Source organism: Carcharodon carcharias, chromosome 1, assembly GCF_017639515.1.
Source record: "Carcharodon carcharias isolate sCarCar2 chromosome 1, sCarCar2.pri, whole genome shotgun sequence".
Lineage (NCBI taxonomy): Eukaryota > Metazoa > Chordata > Chondrichthyes > Lamniformes > Lamnidae > Carcharodon > Carcharodon carcharias.
The window spans coordinates 263,674,403-263,699,245 of NC_054467.1; the positions used below are offsets into that span (position 1 = coordinate 263,674,403).

General features: G+C 43.3%; 1 protein-coding gene across 1 annotated transcript in view; it reads right to left on the reverse strand.

Moving 5' to 3' along the window:
* Positions 1–24,843, reverse strand: part of znf638 (zinc finger protein 638) — a 157,063-nt gene that overhangs the window by 77,635 nt on the left and 54,585 nt on the right. The window contains exons 5-9 of the mRNA XM_041183996.1: positions 18,400–19,816; positions 9,944–10,005; positions 8,198–8,236; positions 6,334–6,905; positions 154–218 (exon numbers count right to left, since the gene is read on the reverse strand). Of these exons, the coding sequence (XP_041039930.1) occupies positions 154–218; positions 6,334–6,905; positions 8,198–8,236; positions 9,944–10,005; positions 18,400–19,816 (2,155 nt within the window). The remainder of the gene's footprint in view (positions 1–153; positions 219–6,333; positions 6,906–8,197; positions 8,237–9,943; positions 10,006–18,399; positions 19,817–24,843) is intronic.

Genomic DNA, 24,843 nt, shown 5'->3' on the forward strand with positions numbered 1-24,843 from the left:
AACAGCTAACAAAGAGTCATCCTCACAACAGAATCAATTTAATTAAACCAGATTATGTAGAACTAGCACTTCATGCAGCTCCTCATTGAAAATACTGAAACAGTGGCCCATATTTTCCACTTTATATCCTACAGAGAAATAATTGAGACTTACCAATTGTGCATTTGCCTCTTGTTGAGGGGTAGGTTTCTCCATTTTGACAGCAGCAGCAGCTGCACCTACAGACACAGAGTCCAATGAGACCCAATCCAATTAACAGTCACAAGCAAATAACAAACATCATGTATTCATCTTCAATAATGCATCAATGTAATATCAAAACATTCCTTATGGCAGGGAGCTTGCCATCCTTACCCATTTTTTAAATTCATATATGGAATGTGGGGGTCAGTGGCTAGGCCAGTATTTTTACTGCCTACCCGCAATTGCCCTTGAGAAGGTGGTGGTCAGCCGCCTTCTTGAACCATTGCAGTCCATGTGGTGTAGGCACACCCACAGTGTTGTTTATCTGGCCTATACATTTCAGTCCTACACCAATTTGGTTGACAGCTTAACCCTGAGATGACCTAACAAGTCACCCAGTCATATCAAATTGTTCCTAGCAATTCAAAAATAAGGTCTTCCACCACCACCTTAAGGACAACCCTTGATGGGTATCAAATGTCAGCCTTGTCCGTGATGCCCAAGAATGGATTGAAAAGTAATAGCATGTTTAGTTACACTAGGTGGTTTTTGTGCTATGCAGGTAGTCTCACAGCAGCACAGGCTTATTACTATTGATAGAGAATCTGTAAAAGGAAATGTCATCTGTTTTATGAGGGCAGGCATAGTAAACCTGTAGAATTTGGGCAGAGTCTAAGTTTCTGGGAGATATTACCATTCAGGGATGATAACACTGGGGAATCAATCACCCTGGGATGCTCCTGTGCACCTGCCAGAACTCAGTTAAAGCTGAGGAGCAGGGCACAACATGGAGTACAACATAAGGAGCTGGCGAATGAAAGCAGATAGTTAAATATATTTAAAAACAAGGAGTGCTGGCAATATTCAGCAGGTCTGGCAGCATCTGTAGCAAGAGAAACAGTTAATGCTTTGAGTTGAATATGACACTTTAGAACTGAAAGGCAACAGAAATGTGATGGGCTTTATCCCATTGAAAGGGGGAGAAAGAACAAAAAGGAAGTTTTGGGATAGGATGGAGGGGCGGGAGGGCGGAAAGATATTATGGAACAAAAGGCAAAGGGGAGTGACTAGAACAGAAACAACAGAATAATAAACAGCTCCATCCAAAAAAAACGAAAAACAAGTTTCAGACAGATACAACAGAAACAAAACAGGGGACAGTGAGTTCATCGTCTGAAATTGTTGAACTGTGTTGAGTCTAATGTTGAGTCCAGAACATTTTTTTGCCTTGTGCTGGTCTGAATCTTGTTTTTGATTTTGGATAGAGTTGTTCGTTATTTTGCAATTCACACTCACTCTGGACAAATGCTTTGTTTCTTTATCTCAACCATTACCATTCCTTCTGCCTTTTGTTCCATAACATATTTGTCATTTATTCTCTCCCATCCTCTATCCTTATCCCAGCCCTTCCCTTTTGTTGATCCTCCCCCTTTCAATGGCATAAAACCCATCACATTTCTACTTTCATTCTCAAAAGTCATATTCATCTCAAAACATTAACTGTTTCTTTTGCCACAGATGCTGCCAGACCTGAGTATTTCCAGCATTTAAATGTACATGAAAGAAATATGAATCAATTCCACAAAAATATGAATTGTTACAGCACCAACCATAGTTGAATAGGAGACTCTAAAGTTATTATACAAGAGGAATCCAGCACTCCCATTTTTACCCAATACTGTGACTTTGAGCCCTATTTGCCATCACTTTCCCCTTCCCTAAAAAATGGTTTACTGTTCCTGGAATGTGGTCTTGAGATGCTGGGACCCTTTTGACACCATGTTCAAACAGCCAGCCTTTGTCAGCCCTGGCAAACTTATCCTCATCTAACAGAAGGCATCAACCCCCGGGTGATCTCTTCTCTACCTCCTTGGGGATGGCTACATGGCCAATTACAGCACCCTTCCTACTGCCTGGAATGAGACTGGCTAATACAGCAGAAAACAAAGATTGAGCCCACAAGAACTTGATCAATGGCTTCAATTTTAATCATTTTCTGTACTGAAATCAGTGCAAATCCATCCTGTACTATAGATGCTGTGGTTACTTTTATTATATTTTAGTACAATTAAAAAGAGTACTAAATTACATATTTAACAAGCAATAAAACAATATCCCCTCCAGGAGTCATGTTTAGTTATGACAACGAAGCAGACATCCCAGGTGCTAATACCAGTAGTACATTACATCGGTCTGAGTCTCATCTACTCTTTTGGACAAAGCACAGAAATATCTGCACGTGAAAGGTGTACTTTTGCAACTGAACTTTGTAGTGTGTATTGCATTACACCTGTAAGAAGGAACATAGCAACAAGAGTTTAACCCCTTGTGCCTTTTCCACCATTCAATTAAACCATGGTTGATCGCCACCTAATTCCATATACCAATCTTTGTCCAACGTCCCTTAATAGCTTTAACTAACAAAAATCAATCATGGATTTAAAACTAACAATTGATTATTAACGTAGCAGTACTTCCCAATTTCACTCCTGCAAAGTCTAGCTCTAACTTGTAGACTACGTGCCTGGTCCTAGAGTCCCCAATCAGTGGAAATAGTGACTATTTATTCACTTCAATATCTTAGACTTATTATCTGACCTCAGTGAGTGAAAAAGTGGAGGTACAAGATGTGTTTTTAGAATCCCTGGACTTCAAGGGAGAGAGAAAACACACAGACAGGTCTCCCAATCCTGCTCAGTAATCAGCAACCTGTGCTGTAAACCATGTGCATGCTGTAATCATCAGCCAAGGATCAGCAGTAATAAGAGTATCCTATTCACAGGGAGGCAGTGGCATTATAGTAATGTCATTGAACTAGTAACCAGAAGCCCAGACAAATGCTCTGGGGAACAGCAGCTGGTGGAATTTAAATTTAATTAATAACTCTGGAATTAAAACCCAGTCTGGCCTCCATGTGACTCGAGACCCACAGCAATGTGGTTGACTCTTAAATGCCTTCTGGAATGGCCAGCAAGCCGCTCAGTTATATCAAACCACTACTAAGTATAAAAGGAATGAAACTGGACTGGCCACCTGACATCAGCCTAAGCATTGGAAACGACAACCCTGTCTTGTTGACTCTGCAAAGTACTCCTTAGTTAAATCTGAGGGGCTTGTGCCAAGATTGGGAGAGCTGTCCCATAGACTAATTAAGCAACAGCCTCACATAGTTATACTCTCAGAATCATACCTTGCAGGCAATGCCTCAGACACTACCATCACCATCCCTTAGTATGCCCTGTCCCACTGACAGGACAGGCCCAGCAAAGCTGGTGGCACAGTGGTATACGGTCTGGGAGGAGAGAGAGCGAGAGTGCATGAGAGAGCGCGAGGGGGAGAGAGAGCGAGAGGGGGGTGTTGCCCTGGAGTCCTTAAAATTGAATCTGAACCCCATGAAGTCTCAAGGCATTATGTCAAACATGGGCAAGGGAACCTCCTGATTATCACGTACAGCCACCCGCGCCCCCGAAAGCTGATGAATCAGTGCTCCTCCATGTTGAACACCATTTGGAAGGAGCACTGAGGGTAGCAAAGGCATAGAATGTCCATCAGCGAGGCTGTCCAACTAACACCACTACTGGCTGAGCTGCCGAGTCCTACAGGACATAGCTCCTAGACTTGGTCTGCAGCAGATGGTGAGGGAACTAACAAGAGGGCCAAACCTACCTGACCTTGCTCTCACCTATCTACCTGTTGTGGATGTATCTGTCCATGAAAGTATTGGTAGGAGTGATCACCCCACTGCCCTTCTGGTGACAGTCTTCACATTGACAATACCCCCCATTGTATTGTGCGGCATTACCACTCTGCTAAATGGGATAGATTTTAATCAGATCTAGTAGCTCAGGACTGGGCATCCATGTGGGCCATCATCAGCAGCAGAATTGCATACAACCACAATCTGTAATCTCATGGTCTAGCATATCCTGTACTCTACCATGACCATCAAGCCAGGGGGGCCAGCCTGGTTGAATGAAGAGTGCAGTGCAGCATGCCAGGACCAGCACCAGGCATACCTAAGAATGAGGTGTCAACCCGGTGAAATTGCAACACAGACAACCAGCGTGCCAAACAGCGGAAGCGGCATGCGATGGGCAGAGCTAAGCAATTCCACAACCAACAGATCAAATCTAAGCTCTGCTGTCCCGTCACATGCAGTCATGAATGGTGGTGGACAGTTAAACAACTGACTGAAGGAGGAGTCTCCACAAATATCCCCATTCTCATTGGTGGAGGAGCCCAGCACATCAGTGCAAAAGATAAGGCTGAAGCATTTGCTACAATCTTCAGCCAGAAGTGCCAAATGGATGATGCGTCTTTGCCTCCTCCAGAGGTCCCCAACATCATAGATGCCAAGCTTCAGTCAATTTGATTCACGCCACATGATATCAAGAAATAGCCAAAGGCACTGGATACTGCAAAGGCCCTGACAATATTCCGGCAATAGTGCTGAAGACTTGTGCTCCAGAACTTGCCATGCCTCTAGCCAAACTGTTCCAGTACAGCTATAACACTGGCATTTACCTGGCAATGTGGAAAATTGCCCAGTTATGTCCTGTACACAAAAAGCAGGACAAATCCAACCTGGCCAATTTCCACCCCATCAGTCTACTCTCCATCATGAGTAAAGAAATGGGAGGCGTCATCCACAGTGCTGTCAAGCAGCACCTGCTTAGCAATAACCTGCTCACTGCTGCCCAGTTTGGGTTCCGTCAGGGCCACTCAGCTCCTGGCCTCATTACAGCCTTGGTTCAAACATGGACAAAGGAGCTGAACTCCCAGGGTGAGGTGAGAGTAACTACCCTTGGTGTCAAAGTAGCATTTGACCAACTGTGGCATCAAGGAACCCCAGCAAAACTGGAGTCAATGGGAATCAGGGGGAAAACTCTCCACTGGTTGGAGTCATACCTAGCACAAAGGAGGATGGTTGTGGTTGTTGGAGATCAGTCATCTCAGCTCCATAAAATCACTGCAGGAGTTCCTCAGGGAATTGTACTCGCCCAACCATCTTCAACTGCTTCATCAATAACCTTCCTTCCATCATAAGGTTAGAAGTGGGGATGTTTGCTCATGATTCCACAATCACCCCTTGATGTCCAATGGCATTACCATCACTGAATCCCCCACTATCAATATCCTGGGGGGGCGGGTTTTACCATTCATCAGAATCTGAACTGGTCTGGCCATATAAATACTAATGGCAACATGAGCAGGTCAGAGGCTAGGAATCCTGCAGTGAGTAACTCACCTCCTGACTCCCCAAAGCCTTTCCACAAGATACGGGTGTGATGGAATTCTCTCCAATTGCCTGAATGAGTGCAGCTCCAACAACACCCAAGAAGCTTGACACCGTCCAGGACAAAGCAGTCCACTTGATTGGCACCTTCAACATTCACTCCCTCCACCACCGATGCACAGTGGTAGCAGTGTGTATCTGCAGCAACTCACCAAGGCTTCTTAAACAGCACCTTCCAAACCCACAACCTCTATCACCTAGAAGGACAAGGGCAGCAGATGCTTGGGAACAACACTACTGCAAGTTTCCCTCCAAGCCACAGACAATTCTGACTTGGAAATATATCGCCGTTTCTTCCCTGTCATTGGGTCAAGATCCTGGAACTCCCTTTCCAATAGCAATGGGTGTATTTACACATGGACTGCAACGGTTCAAGGTGGTACCACACTACCACCTTCTCAATGGCAATAAATGCTGGCCTTGTCAGTGACGCCCACATCCCATGAAAGAATAAAAAATCATAACGCCTCCATGGTGGTACAATCTCCTGACATTCAGTTTACGTACGTAGAAATAGCTATGAGAAATATTCAGGAGTATTACAAAAATTGGGAACTGGATCCCAGCAAGAATCAGTTGTTTGAGATGAAAAGAATTGGTTACAAAAAGCACACTTCCCTCAGGAAGTGTTCCACCTCACAAAATTCACATCCACGAGAGGTATAAACTCTAACTTTCTGGTGAATGCTTCAACCAAGTTGAAATAAAGGCGGAATCAAAAGTGTGGTTCTCTTTGCTTTGTGACTCTTTCATGGGTCTAGCTGGTTAGCAATGTAAGGAGCTCACGTTACATAACTAGACACATGCCAATGCAAAACATAAACATAGTGTGAGATAGATGGATGCTACAATACCTGAAGTGCTTTTTGCCTCAGCAATGGGTTTCTTGGCAGCTGCAGGTCGCTTTTTAACCTTCTGATTTTCAGGCTTCTGATTTGCAGGCTTCTGATTTATCGGCTGGCTTGCAGCAGGCTTCTGCTTGGCATTCTTAGCAGGTAATTCCTTCTGTATTTTGCGTTTGGGGCTGGGCTTGCGTGGACTGGGCCTGTGAGGACTTGAATGTTTGGGGCTCAGCTTGGATTTGTGTGGGCTCATACGCCTAGGTCTGGGCCTGTGAGGGCTAGACCGCTTTGGACTCAGCCTTGGTCTGTGTGGGCTGGACCGCCTGGGGCTGGATTTGGATCGGTGTGGGCTGGAGCGCCTTGGACTGGATCTAGAACGGTGCGGACTAGTACGTCTTGGGCTTGTCCTTCGAGGGCTCGGATGCCTCGGGCTGGGCCTACGTGGGCTTAAGTGCCTGGGACTGGATCTGTGAGGACTCATGCGCCGAGGGCTTAGACGCTTTGGACTCATCCGTCCTGAGCTGAAGGGTGCGGAGGCCTGCTCTGCGATGGCCGCTTCTTTCTCTTTCTTTGCGACATCCTCTCTGAGTGAAGTAAAATGAAAGTGAATTCAAACTGCAAACAATTCAGCACAGGTTCATGTTAAAGCTAAAACACTTCTGATTACAGTTGGAATCTTTTCTGCATCTACAGCACAGCCAGCCATTGTGCCTGTGTCAGCTCTTTAAAAGAGTTATTGAAGTAGTTTCACTCCACTTCACTATCCTGTAAATTCTTCCCTTCAAGTATTTATTCAAATCCTTTTTGAATGCTACTATTGAATCTACCTTCACCGTCCTTTCAAGCAATACATTCCAGATCACAACTCAGTTCCTTGGTCCAAAATCAACTGATTCTGCCAAAATTAACCTTCATCTGTACTGTTCTATGTCCTTACTCAGCCTGTGCCCCTGACCTTGGTCAGTTCAAATCCATCACTGTCCTGCTCACAATGGAACATCCATGGAGTAATTTACAGAATGGATGTGAAATTAGCCCAGACAAAGCAGCAACACAGAGTGTGACTAAAGACTAAGACCTGAGCCAGAGACAAGGCACAAACGAAGGCTTCAGCAGCAGATGGGCTGGGGTGAAGCAGAGATGGATGCTATTTTGGACATGGAAGAGGTAGTCTTTGTGATTGAGAGGATGTGGGGTTGGAAATTTAACTCAAGAAACCAAGGTTATAAAAAAAATTTTGGTCATTCTGAAGTAGTGGCAAAAGCACAGAGTTTCTGGTGTTTTGGCCTTCCCAATGTGGAGTTAACCCCATGTCTGTGGAAAATGTTGCAAAAATACAGAACATGGGTAAGGCAGAGGAGGAGCAGAGACTGATCAGAAACAGGGGTCAGAAAAGAAGTTCATCAAAGGCTATAGTGGGATGGGAAGAGGAAGAGCAGAAATTACAGATTGCACCTATCAAAAAACTTGGACTGTATCTGGAGTCAGCACTTCTGAGTTGTGCAACTCAAGGGTGGAATGCCAGGGGAGGTTTGATGAGTTGATTTTAAAGGATCATTAAGAAAAAATGAATTACACATGAAAATTGTGGTTCAAGTGTGTAGCTAATGGTAATATATCATCAAATCATGACGTTTTATTTCTGGATAGACAATTGGGCATTAATGAGTAATAAATCCAGGCAAGTCACCGTGTCCCTTCATTGCAATACCCCACCACTGATGCAAAACCTTGATAATGACTTCCAACTAAGTCCCCAAAGCAAATGAATGAACATTTAACTGCATATCTCAAAAGTGATTTCAAAAGTTCAGAGTTCAAAGTATTATACCTCCTCCTGGAAAAATGGGAGAGAATTATGTAAAATGGAACGTACTTTGTTGGAGGAACAGCATCTGGATCCCAATCTGGATACCTGCAAAGTAAAACATTTAGAAGTTTATTACGAGTGACTGCACCAGGCACTACACCTGTGGGCTCCACAAATTACACCAAAATACCCCGATAATTAGCCCCCAGGAGCTTTTAGGTTCACAGTGGATGGCATTGTTTTCAAAATGCAAAGGCAAAGGAGGAAAGTGACTGCAGAATATAGTGAGTTCTCCTTTTAAGCTATGCTTTAGAGTTCAGGTGGTTCTTGTCCAGATATGGACCCAGTTTCTTCTTTCTTAATTTACAGTATGTGGATGTCATTAGCAAAGCTGGAATTTATTGCCCATCCTGAGATGCCCCGAGTTTGATACATCTGCATCACTTCAGGATGCGGTTAAAAGCCAAGCACATTGGTATGGTACTAGGGTCACATAGAGACCTCAATCGGGTAAGGACGGCAGGTTACCTTCCCTAAAGGACACCAAGTGAACCAGATGGGTTTTTACATCAGATCAAGCAGCTTCCTGGTTACTTTCAGTGATGTCAGCTTTTTTCCCTTGGGTTTCACTTCAGCTGAATTCAAATTTTCACTCATAGTGGAACTTGATCTCATGTTCTCTGGATTATTAGTCTGAGCCTTCGGATTATTGGTCTAGCAACATAACCACCACTTAATCAGACTAAAGGAATATGGCAATTAATTTGCACTCAATGACCTACTACATTGTTAAGGAGAGCTGAGGAGAAGGTTAAATAGATATTGGTAATACCTTTCTGTCTTGTGCACATGTTTTAAAAAGATGATGATTTTCAAGTGACAGATGCTAGAGAAGGAAATGCATTTCTTTACCTTCATCTTTCCAGGTAGTGCAGTGGTTCAATACCATAAGCCAAAGGCCAAGGCTAATAATCTAGAGTACAAAAATTCAAACCCCACCAGGGCAGTTTGAGAACAGAATTCAGTTTAAAACAAAATCTGGCAGAGCTTTTCAGATGACCGCCCAGACACCTGGGAAGAAGTTCCACTTCCCAGCTGCTGGCCACCTGATTGGCTGGCAGCTCTCTAGTCCCTGCAGCACCACCCAGAGGGATAGCTGTTGCTGGGATTACATCTATTCCCAGCAAAGAGACAGGACCTGGCGAAAGGCAGAGCCAAGCAGGAGGGTGTACCTGGGACAGGGGAGGAGGGCAGTGGAGAGGAGAAAGAGACCTCACGGTGGGAGCCCCAATCAGGAAAGGGGGCACCTTGAGGAGGGCGCAACCCCCTACCCCCCCACCTGAGGCCCGAGCAAGCTAACTTGCTTAAAAGACACAACTCTAAATTAGGGGAGAGGGAAGGAAAGAGGGGAAAAAGATGGCTGAAGACAAGCACTAGGGATGCATTTCTGCCAGTGATCTCAAACTAAGATACTGATCTCAGCAGTTCAATAAATGTGTTCTTGCTGGAGTTGGATAGGAGGAGGGGGCTGACAGCAGGGCTTAAAGACTCTTACTGCAATAACTGAATTGGATCAGCCTCAACATCCTCCATGAACAAACAGCTTTCTGACACTCACTATATGGGTTCACACAAAGAATGGTCTCTTCAGCAGGTAATGAAGAGTTGCTTTACCCCTGGCAAAAGGCCTGTTCCTTTGGAGAACAGAAATGAAGAAAATGTATGCACTTGACAGCTTCAGTGTTCAAACCAGCTCTTCGTAATTGGCAACACCTGAAAAAGAAAAACCCCAAACTTGGGTAAAATCCTTACTCTTTGAGCAAAAGCCGGCAGCTGTCATTGTGGACAGATGTTTTGTTGTGACGCTCCCAATCCTGCAAAAACAAAGAGAAAACAACACATTTTAGCACAATGCAATGGGGAAACTAACCATCCTACAAAAATGACCCAGCGAAGTGTGCTGATAAATCCTCAAATGATTCATTCACTTCAATCAGTATATTGTGGTGCCATTCAAACCAGATGATGTCCACTCCGCACAAGAGGCACCCCCCAATGATGATGGATGGTTTCCAAGGGTTGCACTGGTCGACAAAACTTATTGGCAAACCACACAGTAATAATGTGACAAGCTGCTCTTGTGAATGCCACTCAATGCTGCACGGAGATGCCAAATTATTTCTGAGAACAGCAAGAAATCCCAGACATGCAAAGGCTGAACATAAAGTATCAGTGCAAAGAATATAGTATTGTACAATGCTGTTTCGTATAGCTACTAATAAGGTTTGAACTGAGACTGAATTAATCAACTTGGTAATTCTAAAGAGCAAAACTGTGGTACAAAAACCTGAATTAACCTTTAGCAGTGATGTGCAACTGGTACTTTTTAATGAGGACAACTTTGAACCCAGTGATCTGCACCAAGCAGCCATTGGAACACAAGATACTGCACAGAAATTAATCAAAGATAATGGTTTCTTGCATCAAGCCTTTAGTCTGAAACCAGCCAAAGTGGGACTGTCCCTTTCTCTTCGTGGGTTAAGTCACTGACACAGGCTTCTGTTGTCTTCCCAAACATTGCTGGTAGCTATATATCAAAACAGTAGATTGGTCACCAATGGCAAGTCACTTACTCTCAATCACATGGAGGAACCTTTGACTGCAAGATGGTTTTTAAAGCAATATTCTCCAGTTGAACAATCCAACTAAATGAAGTAATGAGGAAAGAAATTAAGTCTCTCATCTAGGCCACAAATCATTGTTGAAAATATAGCCCACGCAAAAGCCAGTGTGCTCAGGTTGGGTAGGGACAAAAAAAAAAATCACAACTAATTTTAGTGAAATGGGTTGAACAAAGATAATTTTGTATATTAATAGTCAACAGGTTATAAACACATCAGGGTATGTACACTGGAACAGTACAATCAGCTAACTAGTTCTTTTCTTGAATCCCCATATCAAATCTGAATCGGTTTATAATAGATGCATTAGGCCAGGAACCTCATTTTTCTCCATCCCAACCCACCAGTAACTCTGCAGATATTCTTCAACCATCATACACTATTTCCCAAGGAACATTTCTCACCTTTTTAATAAGGACACACGAGATTTTTACTACAGTTATCCTTTGGGAGATTCAATTCTCATAACATTACAAAAGTTAGGAAAAAGGTAATTCTATCTTGATTTACCATGCTAGGTGTCCATTCACTGGTACAATGAATAAACATGTGTTAATCCAATTGAATCATGAGAAATCTCTTTCAGTGAATGTTTTAAAATACAACGTAATTATTTGGAAATTGATTCTGTTCCCATCTTCCACTGCTTATACCTTCAGAATAGGCTGGTAAGCCCAGTTATGGTAACTTGCATCATTTTTATTTTGTGCGAGATATTCTGAAATTGTTATACTGCATCCTGCAATTTAATCTTAGTACAGCTCAACAACCCCATAAGAGCATTAGACTAAAGCCACTGCAGTTCCCCAGATGGCTCAGCTTTTAAATGGAAATGCGCAGATACATATGACAAAGTCACAGACTTGATTCCTTTTCTCTATTAAGCTGGCTTTCAGACAAAGTTAATTCAATTACCCTGGGAAGAGAAACTAGGTAGGGTTCTTAAATCATGATTACCCAGGACCCCTCTGAAAAATTGTGGCGCGAAATCAAGCAAGGAACTCCTTAAAGTTCAACCCAACAGTATCACATATCAACAACAATCACATAGGTCCTTAATGGCAGCAACATCAATAGCGTAGGAGTGAAACGGGTGGGAGACTAACTGTCAGCAGCAACTCTTTAGACGGTCCTACAACCTTCAAGCCACTAAAGTACGATGCAGCATATCAGTGGCTGAAATATTTGGTGAGGGCAGCCACTGAAAGATAATTCAATTGTTGTTTCGAAGCGCCCCCACCAACTTAGACATCAGTAGGATAAACTCAGATTACCAATGGGAAACTTTTGAACAGACTCGCTGTTATCTCATTGAGGTGAATGGCCTTACACAGCCTCGAAGATCCACACCAAATGCTGAAGTGATGCATGCGGCAAAATACCAGTAGAAAAGTGAAATCTAATTTTGCTGAAGTGGACAGTTGGCTTTCTGTGGCTTCAGAGACTAGATGATTTGCAGTATTTTCGGTTTGGAAGAATGAAGACCGCCCAACAAAGCTGGCACTGTTTTCTTCATTTTCATTTCTTATTTCATTACAACTTTGCGGATCGCTCAGCAGGTTCTTGTCGGGGAAATCCAGAGATCAATAACAACTCACTTCTCTGGCTGCTTGTTTTCTTCCATTTATTTGTCATCTCTTCGCCCATGAAATCAAGAGCCTCTGGAAGCTAGAGCACTGTAACTGATAGTTACAACCCAATGGAATCTGGCATTGACTATGTATATGTACATGTACATGGAGATCAAACAGCATAATAAAGGATCCGCACAAAGTGTGGATCTTTAGCTGCCATCAAGAATGTGCGATGATACAAGGCACAAGTCAGGAGTGTGATGGAATACTCCCCATTTGCCTAGATGAGTGCAGCTCCCACAACACTCAAGAAGCTGGACGCCATCCAGGACAAAGCAGCCCCGCTTGATTGGCACCACATCCTCAAACATTCACTCCCTCCATCACCGACACACAGTAGCAGCAGTGTGTACCATCTACAAGATGCACTGCAGGAATGCACCAAGGCTCCTTCGCCAGCACCTTCCAAACCCACGACCACGTAGAAGGACAAGGGCAGCAGATAGATGGGAACACCACCGCCTGGAACTTCCCCTCCAAGTCACTCACCATCCTGACTTGGAAATATATCGCCGTTCCTTCATTGTTGCTGGGTCAAAATCCTGGAACTCCCTTCCTAATAGCACTGTGGGTGTACCTACACCACATGGACTGCAGCGGTTCAGGGCGGCAGCTCACCACTACCTTCTCAAGGGCAACTAGGGATGGGCAATAAATGCTGGCCCAGCCAGCGAAGCCCACATCCCATGAATGAATTTTTAAAAAGGCTACAGACACCAACCACTTTGTAATATGACCACTGATTCAGTGATCAGAAGTGTCTGCCGTTCACACCATTCCTTCAATATGAACGTGACTTGAGTAGCAACTTCACACAGGTTTCTACAGCAATATTCTATGGATTGACCCAATAAGTGGCTTAAACGTTCTTTTGCATCATTTTCCAGCCACTTGGCAGTCATGAATGACACTGGACGATTAAATAATGGGAGGACGTGGCTCCATGACCATGCCCATCCTCAATGATGGTGGATTCCAGCATGTTAGTGCAAAGGATAGGGGTCAAGTCCTTGCTACCATCAATGGCGAATGAATGACCCATCTTGGCCTCCTAAGGTTCCCAGTTTTCAGCCAAATCGATTCACTCCATGTGATATCAAGAAACAGCTGAGTGCACTGGTCACAGCAAAGGGTATAGACCCTGACAACATCCTGATTGTAGTGCTATAAACCTTGCAGAATTAGCTGTGCACCTTGCTATGCTTTTCCTGTACAGCTACAACACTGAAAACTACCCGACAATGTGGAAAATTGTCCAGGTTAAATGCCCTTCCACAATAAAGCAGGACTAATCCAAAATCGGCCAATTGCCAACCCATTAGTCTACTCTCAATTACTCTCAATCTAAGTTACAGGTGTCATTGACAGTGCTGTCAAGTGGGAATTACTTAGTAATAACCTGCTAACCAACACTCAGTATGAATCCCGCCAGGGTCACTCACTTCAGGTTTTGTTACACCCTTGGTTCAAATGCAGACAAGGTGGGGGGTGGTAACTGTCCTCAACATTAAGGCAACATTTGACTGAGTGTGGCAATAAGGAGTCCTAGTAAAACTGAAGTCAGTGGGATTCAGAGGGAAAACTCTATTGGTTGGTGTCATATCTGGCACAAAGGAAGATGGTTGTGGTTATTGGAGGTCAATCATCTCAGTCCCAGGCCATCATTACAGAACTGCCACAGGGCAATGTTCTTAGTTGCTGCAATGACCTTTTCTCCATCATTAGTTCAGATGAAAGGATGTTCGTTAATGATTACCATGTTCCGTTATACTTACAGTTCCACAGAAAATGAAGAAGTTGGTGCCCAAATGCAGTAAGGCACTTTCAGGCTGAAGTTGATAAGTAGCAAGAAACAATTATGCCACACAAGTTCCAGGCAATGACCAACTTCAACAAAAAAGAATCTAACCATTCCCCTTTGGCCTTCAATGGCGTTACCATCCCAAATCCCCCACTGTCAACATCTTGGGGTTTCCATTGACCAGAAACCTACCTGAACCAGGCAAGTAAGTACTGTGGCAACAAGAGGTCAGAGACTGGGTATTCTGCAGCAAGTAACTCACTTCCCCATTCTTCAAAGCCTGTCTACCATCTACAAGGCACAAAGTCAGGGGTGCGATTGAATACTCTTCAGTTGCCTGAGCGAGGGCAGCTCCAATAACACTGGTGTTCGAACCACCACCTTAAACATTCATTTCTTCCACCACCGGCAGATTTTTGTAGCAGTGCGTACTATCTACAGGATGCATTGCAGCATCTTGCCGAGGCTTCGCCGATAGCACCTTCATAACCAGCAATCTCTACCACCTTGAAAGACCAGGGCTGCAGGTGCATGGGAACAAAATTTTTAAGCATCCCTTCAAGTTACACACTACGTTATGTGGAAATACTCACGTTCCTTCACTGCTGTTGGGTCGGAAATTTGGAACTCCCTATCTAGCAGCACAGTGGGTGCACCTACACCACGCAGACTGCAATGGTTCAAGCTGGTGGACTATTATGATGTATGAAGTACAGAAACAGCTGGTCTCAACATTTGGTTCTGTTGTGCGCACTAGCCTTTCACTTCTAAATCCTAGGCTTGAATTCAGATCATATTGATGGTTATGAGGCATCCTCTGGCTAGTGGATGCTAATATAATCAGTTTGGGCAATCTTACTCCAGTCCCTGGAGAGAAGTTCCAAAACATAAAACTTTATCTAATGCAAGTCTGCTGGTAATCTGAGAGCGAAGTCACAGGATGACTGGTACAGGAAAAGTGTTCATTCTGATGCAGCGGTGTCTCCAAAATAACAGGCATACTATTGTACTTGATGCCGATAGTGGATGCTGCAAGTGGAAGAGTGTTCTGATTCTATTTTAATGAGTATTTTTTTTAAAAAAGCCAAAGCAGACTTGCCCCACATAACACTGCCAAGTATGGTCTAGATGACAGCATTAACAGGAAGACCTTTATTTGAATGGCTAAGGAGGTGAATAACTAGTGAAGTAACCCATATATTTTTCCCAATCACAAAGCTTCCAAAATTTCCTGCATTATATCTTTGAGATTCCCCCATTACCAAAAATCCTTTTAACCTTTATGTATGCATTAAGGATCAATCTATTGTGAACTAGATTCTGTTCAGAGGCTGCAGATTGCTTGACAGCTCCCTGACTTCAGGTAGAACAATGCAGTTCTAATAATAGAGGCAACTCCTTTTTTGCATGGATTCATAACACAGCACCTTTGTTTAGTACACTGTACACTCTCTGACGTGCTAACAAACATGAATGAACTAGAACTGAGAAAGAAAACTGAATAGCCTCTTGAATCAGGCAAACTTTGTATATTAGGGTCAATTTTAGTATTCTATGAAGTTTGCATCTGACCAGTGACTGAAATATTGTAACCAAGTGTAAAACAAAGACATACAGCTTGGATTCTGATGGCAGCTGAGGTGCACACAGTTGGGAGTAATTATTCTGTTGTACCACTGAGGAACTTAAAGCACAATTAAGTGCTCAGCAAGTAACAGTGAATTCTGCACTTGAACTTCCGCACAGCAGAATAAAGTTCAGGCTGATTGTCACCTGGAGAGATGCCTAAAACTTCATCACTAATTTCCAATTATGCAGCTGCAAGAAGCAGTGTTCTTGATAAACGGATGAGGCCTGCCTTAAAAAGAAGCAGCTCTTATGGTTCTACTGCTCTGGAAACAGCCTTGAAGAACAACAGCCAGGCAAAATTCTACTAATGCTGGTGCAGAAGCCATCAAGTCCAACTTAGTGCATGCTTTTAGGCATGAGCTGTGGAGTAAAAGATGAGTTTTCACAACAGTTCATTCACTGTGTTGACACTACATTGACAAGAGGCATAATTTCTATTTTTTCCAGTATTTCTCATCTACTTTGCCTTTTGCATTCTGTAAAATAGATTAGACACGACGTACCAAGACTGAAAGTAGGATCAGCTTGAATGAGTATCACCTTGTGACCTGCTAATGTCAATTATTGGCCAGGGATGGCAATGTGATATTCTAGTTCTGTTGACAAACTTCCCGAATTCCTTCCAGCTGATGATTTGTTGGAGATCTAATAAATGCGTGACAGAAAGAACTCATTCTGCCCAGTACCGAGGTATTACAGGAGAGCTTAAGTGTCCAAAAAAAAAGTTTAAAGGTTCCACAAGATATACTGTAGTTCTGGGGCTATATGGCCCTACAGCCTGAAGCTGGGTTGAGCCCAGTGGCTGAAACCAATCAGAAATTCACCACAGCCAACCCAAGGCCCAATAAGCAGGGCAGTTTGAAGGCAAGGGCAGATTTGGTTCATTGTTGGCAGCATGGTCATTTAAAGTTCTCACCTCACAGATATGAGTTCTGACGTAAATGAAAGCTGCCACTCTGAAGATTTATACCTTTTAAAGATATAATCCTTTAGATTTTCAGGTATTAACCACTGACTATGTGGCTCCACTGTTTAAATAATTCAGTGACTCTTATCTGAATGTACAGTCCTAGATTATATCATAATCAACAGCAAGCACATACTAAAACTTACAGATCCCATGGAAAATAAACTAGCCAATGGCTACATAAATTTTAAAAAAAGTACTGACTAGCTTGTTTTTATGGTTTGGAGATTTTAAGGACTTCTTCCTGGAGCTTGCGAATTAGAAACAAGGAGGCATACAAAATATAGTGTTTCAACAGATTCCGCAGCACAAAAGCATGGTGGCTGGTTAATATTCAGTTGAGTCCTCGAAAAGAGAAATAAGATTGAGATATGCAAGGACTTTCACCATCTTGGATGAGCCTCAGATCCTGGAAGTAGAAATGGAGATAAGTGAAGCATACCAACCTTCTGCATCACCTTGAAGAGTTCCCTTCACCTTATAGATTCTCCCCATTGGGCAACCTGGGCTTATAGTGATAGTTAAAGAGGTAAAAGGAGTAAGGGAGTTTTAACTATCAATTTAAACAAAGAAACCACTGACATACTATCATTGTCACTCAGCTGGGAGTAGTTAGCCAACAGTGGATTAAATATAATAGTTAAACACTTTGTTAAAATGTCATCAGCTGTCACAGCTCAAAAAAATAAAGTGAGATTCACATCAAAAATTCTGATGCAACGAAGTAGATACACTATAGAGTGAAGACTACAGAGTGCTTATGAACAGCTGTACCAGCACAGTTTGAACATTTCATCTTCCCACCAGTATATGTTTTATTGAAACCTTAGTGAGAAGCCTCCTGCCTTCTACTGTGACGTATTCAGGAACCTGCACATAAGTTTTCTCCTTTTCAAATCAGAGCAGCAGGCCTGAGAAAGTTAGGTTTAAAGTTTTTAGGAAACCACTCACTGTTAATGAGGTTCATGATTGAAAAGGATCTATGATTTCTACCTTCACATTTTAAAGACTCTCAGAAGGGCTACCCGTACATGACGTCACAATCTACCTGCAACCGCTCTGCCATCAAGAACCTATAGACGGGGTCTGATTAAATTTTCTCCCCTTCACCGCAGGTGTATGTTGGCCCATTGTCCAGCACGAAAGACTGAACACAATGCCAATATGACTATGAAACACCAAATTCAACTGGTGGCAGAACTAGGACTACACAAGGATTGGTTGGAAGATTTGCTACAATTATTTTTATTCTGTTTTAATAAAAATATAATGGGGGTGACTGAAGTGTGAAATATTTATCTACATTAATGCCTACTAGGATAACTCTAAATACAGTATCACAACTTTATGGTCTTCTTTATGTGTGCAGAGATCTTCAAATAAATTTCTAAACGTATTCTTGCCAAATTAAAAAAGCCAAACATGCCTTGTCACTGGACTGCTATCCAGCCAATGATGGCTTTGAAGGCACACTACAGAGGTTGCAACCCACAAATGCTATGCCTGTTAAGGAAGCAAATTATCAGAAAAGGCGAACTAGGTTAACAAACACTCACCCTCATTTGTCTACATTCTACGTTACACAAACTGCACACGTGGGGGAACCTCAGTGCAGGGACACCATAGTAATCATTCATCAACTTGGGTTTTGGCAATCCCTTCTTCACCACTAGAACTGTTCGTTTGATTCCATGAGTACTCTCATCTCGCGAAGGTTCCATTGGATAATTCTGGGGCGGACGTTTAAAATCTTCATTCCAGGCACCTTCTCTTAATGCTTCACGACTGTAATGCATGCTCTGGCTCTCCATCGGTCTATCCCGATAGTCGTACTGTTGCCCGTGCCCATAATCTACCACACTGCTCTGGACTTCTCTTCTGTAGTCTTTATCTTGTAGCTTGTATGGCTGATCGTAGCTGCTGGATGGTTGCTGCTTGTTCATTTTTCTCATTCTTATTTCTCTTAAAATGTACGGCATATTTTCTGGAGTAAGCTTCTCATCTGGGTAGCGGCTTAGCTCTTCCAGATCTTCATTTGACAGGCCAAAGTTTGCCAAGATATTAGAGGCCTTCATTGTGTCATGAAAACGCTGAACTGCAGATCTCTGGTCTCCACTTTGAGATGCTGGCGTCCCAGTGCTCCCATATCCAGGTCGAAAACCTCCAGATGAAGGACTCTGGTAGGAGGACCACTGACCTAAGCCTACATTATTCCCAGGTTGATTCATCATTCCCATGTTCATTCCACCAAAGTTGCCTTGTGATGCTCCTTGAGGTCCCATTCCCATTCCTCTTCCTCCTCCTCCTCCTCCTCCACCTCCTCCTCCTCCTCCACCACCTCCTCCTCCTCCTCCCCCCATGTAGGGTCCTGAGGTATTCATGCCAAACTGGTTAGGTGGCCCTTGATTTTGTCCAAATTGGTTAGGTGGCCCTTGGCTTTGTCCAAACTGGTTAGGTGGCCCCTGGTTTTGTCCAAACTGGTTAGATGGCCCTTGGCTTTGTCCAAACTGGTTAGGCGGCCCTTGGCTTTGTCCAAACTGGTTAGGTGGTCCTTGGCTTTGTCCAAACTGGTTTGGTGGGCCCTGACTCTGCCCAAACTGGTTTGGTGGGCCCTGACTCTGCCCAAACTGGTTTGGTGGGCCCTGACTCTGCCCAAACTGGTTTGGTGGGCCATGACTCTGCCCAAACTGGTTTGGTGGGCCTTGATTCGGGCCAAACTGGTTTGGTGGGCCTTGATTCGGGCCAAAAGGACCTCTGGCATTGAACATGCTGATCTTCACAAGAGCTTGGTTCAAAGACGCAAGAGCTGTGTTGGATACTGTTGTCGAGGCGACCGAATTCAGCTGCTGTAGGGCCAGCTGGGCCTTTATCTGGGCGAGCTGCAAATTTGCTGAGCCTAACAGAAGCGGACTGGTAATGCCGAGGTTCAATGAATTCACTGCTGGAGCACAATTTTCCAAGAATAACGCAAAGCTGAAAGTTAAAAGACAAACATTAGATTTTTACGTTTTGGGGAAATTACACATTTAAAGGGTTTTAAAGCCAGATCAACATATTTATGCTTGACTGCTTTAAAAAAAGCTATTTTTTTTTCAAGTAAACTAAACAGAAGGACACAGTTAAATCAGGACATCCAAGACATGATGAAATATGTAACTGGACATACTGAATGGTAAACACTGGAGGCTTTATGAAGCATTTCCATCCCTATACAAAACTTAAAGTACATACGATGCCAGCTAACACAACTATGTAGAGGTATGCTCCAACTTTTCAAAAAGCTTAGTTTAAAAAAAAATTCAATAGCATGATTAAGCTCAAGTTATACGGAGACCCATAAGTGAACATAATAACCCCAGGGTTGCTTCTGCAAAGAGCCCCAAGTCCACAGCATTCTATTACACCTTTTATAAACAATCCCAGGTAACAATGAATTTTCTATGTGCTGTAAACATAATTTGAAATCACTATTATTTGTTACACAGGATGGTATCTCAGACCTATGAAATACTATACTAGTCTCAAGGAATGACTTAAGACCTCTAATATTCCATGTATTGAAGAGCTATGGCAGATTTCTAACCTATTCAGTCAATGCGGCTCTACCAATAATAACCCAATCTTTTAAATTGCTAACACTTCAAATGAATTCACATATCAGGCCTGTTCTGGGATCAGGCGGATAGATGCACTTCTGCACGTTCAATCTACCTTTCTGACAGTCAACATATCTTCAAAGTGCTTCGTTCTAGAATAACCTAAGGGCTAACATAAGTTCCACCCAAAGATAGTCCAGACCTCAAACAACAGGAGCGTTTGGTTCAGTTGATACCACTGAATACTTGGGCTTAAGCCCCACTACAAACAATCAAAGCTTGCACTCAAGTGCAGTACTGAGGTGGTGTGGGTGATGCCATCTTTCATAGAGAACCATGGATGTTTGTGATCCTCCCCATGGTGTAACAGCCATAACCAATATCAAGCTCGGTCATTAGGGTGAGGTACTGAAAAGGTGTAAGCACCTGTAGAAGTTTACAGAATGCCAGACAATTATCAACAGTCAGTAAGGTAGCAAAATGCCAGGTTACTGCTTCTGCCCTCATCTAGCAACAGCTTTACCATAATTGTAAAATGCTGGTTCAGTTGATAACACTCATGCCTCAAAGTTAAAGTCACAGTTTCAAGTCCCACTCCAGGAACTTAACATATAATACAGGATGCACTTCAATACAGTATTAATGGAGCTCTGTACTGAATTGTTAAACAGGAGCTGGCTGCCTGTTTAGGTCTGAAGCACTTGGACGTGGAAATCATTCGTCCCTCAGCAGCCATTTGATGTTTGTGGGGCCTTGCTGTGTGAAATTGGCTGTCACATTTGCCCACATAAGTTACTGCACTTCAAAAATAATTGGCTCAAAAGATTAGAAATGTATTGAGGACATGATAAGTACACTTTAGTGATTCATGTTTTTCTCTTAAAAAATACAAAACACCAGCCAAACAGTTAAGGCACAGTTTATGGTTTTCTAATACACTCATGTGAAGCACTAACGCATTAAAAGGTGCTGCTTTCTGCTTGCACAAGGAATGCAACTGAGTTATACAGACCAGGAAAATTAAAGGTTCAATCACCTAGTATTTCAGTAAGTGCATCTAAACTGCTATTGTCTGAGCACACCTGGGCTTGGTGAAAAGGAGTTGCAAGGTAGAGTGAGTAAGGTTGCCAGGTAAACTGCTATCCAGTGATCCCTTTTGGATTCCCACAAGCCTGCAAAGTATAGAAGTGGACTTAGCTGGGAGACCCATGCTTGAATAACCTGCTCACTCATTCCAAAGTGCACAAAGACTGGCCATTTGGTTGTGATTTCAGAATGTGACCAATATCCCAAGCATTCCCAACAAGGAGTCAACCTCTTCAAGACAAAGTGTGAGAAAACTGCCAGAAGAAGAAAGAAAAATGTTTTAAACAAAGTTGTTACACTAAAACAATTAGAACATTATAGCTAAAACAAAAAGTCAGAGGAGATTGCAATCAAATTGTACAGTATGCTGATCAGACTGCACCTTGAATAGAGCATCTGATTTTGGTTGCCAAGATACAAAGGAGGCATTTAAGTGGAAGCAATGAAGAGTTATGAGGCTGATCCCCAGTGCCAGGACTTCCAGCTTTGAGGCTTGTTTTATAGTAAATGGTACAAGAAAGTTGAAGCCAGGAGGCTCTTTGTAAAATAGTATTGTGATAAGACAAAAACACAAGTTCAAGGTGGGAAGCTCTTTAGACCAAGAGTGATGGAGTGGATTTCCAGATAGAGAAGTGGAGATGGAAATTCTGATCTTTCTAAAAGAAGAAAGATAGGGCTGAATGACCTTCCTTGTCCAAAGGTACTTTGGACCCATATCCAATATTCTTCTGGGCAAAGGGCATTTTGATTTTAATATGATATATATAGTTAAATACTTATACATCTGCAGTATTAACGCTAAAAGTAGCACCATGATTGAAACAACTTTTAATAAAAACACCATCACTCTAACTTCAATCTTGATACCTTGGAGTTCAAGTTCTCTATATCGTTCAAGCTCTGCCTCAGTAGTTGAACAGCAGCTGTAGTCATTCTACAGTGAGTTACCTTGTTGCACCCTAGTGAAATGTGGAGACGTGCACCAAGAGAAATGCAAATATATTCCTAAATATGATCAGGCTGGAATGCATCCAGGCTTAACTGTGGCACTCTCCATGGTGAAAGGTCCAGTCACCAGCTCAGAGTTTACTTTCTCCTAATTCTTTCAAGGAATGTGGGTGTTGCTGGCTAGACCAACATTTGTTGCCAATCACTAATTCCCCTTGAAGTGGTGGTAAGTCTCCTCTTGAACTGCTGCACACCAGTGCAGTTAGGAAGGGAGTTCCAAGATTCTGGCCCAGTGACAGTGAAGGAACAGCAATATAGTTCCAAGTCAGGATAGTTTGCAGCTTGGAGGGGTACTTGCAGGTGGTGGCTTCTAATGCACCTGCTGCCCTTGTCGTTCTAGGTAGGAGGAGTTGTGAATTTGGAAGATGGTGTCAAAGAAGGCATGCCAAGTTGCTGCAGTGTATCTTGTATATGGAATACACTGCTGCCACAATGCAATGCTGGGGAGAGTGAATATTGAAAGTTGTTGATGGGGTGCAGATCAACAGGGCTGCTTTGTCCTGAATGGTGTCAAGCTTCTTGAGTGTTGTTAGAGCTGCACTCATCCGGGCAAGTGGAGAGTATTCCGTCATGACTTGTGCCTTGTCGATGGTGGACAGACTGAGGAGAGAAGTGAGTTACTCACCGCAAAATTCATAACCTTTGAACTATTCTTGTAGCCACAACACTTAAATGGCTGGTCCAGTTTAGTTTCTGGTCAACGGTAACCCCTAGTTTGTTGATAGTGGGGCGATTCAGCAATGGTATTGCCATTGAATGTCAAGAGGAGATGGTTGGATTCTCTTTTGTTGGAGATGACATCGCCTGGCACTTGTGCAGTGCAAGCGTTACTTGCCACTTGTCAGCCCAAGCCTGAATGTTGTGCAGCTCTTGATGCAAATGGAAATGGACTGTTTCAGTATCTGATCACTTGCGAATGATACCAAACAGCAGCGAACATCCCCACTTCTGACTTATGGAGAGAAGGTCATTGATAAAGCAGCAGATGGTTGGGGCCTAGGACACTATCCTAATGAACTCTTGCAGTGATTTCCTGAGACTCAGACAACTGGCCTCCAACAATTGTAACCATTTTCCTTTGTGTTCGTTATGAATCCAACCAGATTCCCATCAACTTTGCCAGAGTTCTTTGGTGCCACACTCTGTCAAATGCTACCTTCACGTCAGGAGCAGTCATTCTCACCTCACTTCTTGAGTTCAGCACTTTTATCCATGTTTGGGCCAAGGCTTTAATGAGGTCGGAACCCAAGTGGTCCTGGCACTCAAACTGAGCATTAGTGAGGTTACTGCAGTGTAACTACTGCATGATAACATTATTGATGATACCTTCCATCACTTTGCTGATACTCAAGGGTAGACTGATAGGGCGGTAACGGGCCAGGTTGGATTTTTTTTTGCTTTATCCTTTCATGGGATGTGTGTGTCACACAGAATCTCTCAGTGCAGAAGAGGCCCTTTGGCCCATCAAGTCTGCACTAACACATGAGAAACACCTGACCTACCCACCTACCTAATCCCATTTACCAGCACTTGGCCCATAGCCTTGAATGTTATGACGTGCCAAGTGCACATCCACGTACTTGTTAAAGGATGTGAGGCAACCCCGCCTCGACCACCCTCCCAGGCAGCGCATTCCAGACCGTCACCACCTTCTGGGTAAAAGTTTTTCCTCACATTCCCCCTAAACCTCCTGCCCCTCACCTTGAACTTATGCCCCCTTGTGACTGACCCTTCAACTAAAGGGAACAGCTGCTCCATGTCACTGGCAAGGCCAGCATTTGCTACTCATCCCTAATTGCCCTTGAACTGAATGGCTTGCTAGGCCATGTCAGAGGGCAGTTAAGAGTCAATCACATTGCTGTGGGTCTGGAATCATGTGCAGTCCAGACAAGGATGGCAGATTTCCTTCCCTAAAGGACATGAGTGAACCAGATGGATTTCTTCAAGATAATCTCCTGAGAATAGCTTTATATGCCAGATTTATTAACTGAAGTCAAATTCAACTAGCTACAACATCCCCACAGCATTAGTCTGGGCCTCTGGATTACTAGTCCAGCGGCATTACCACTACACCGCCATCTTCCGTTATTTGTCCTGATTCTTATGGACAGGAGGTACCCAGGCAGTTTTCCACATTGTCGGGTAAATGCCAGAATTGGAGCTGTCCTGCAACAACTTGGCTAAGAGTGAAGCTAGTTCTGGGGAACAAGTCTTCAGGACTTGTCAGGGCCCAAAGCCTTTGCAGCATCCAGTGCCTTCACCCATTTCTTGAGATCATGTGGAGTGAACTGAATTAGCTAAATACTGGCA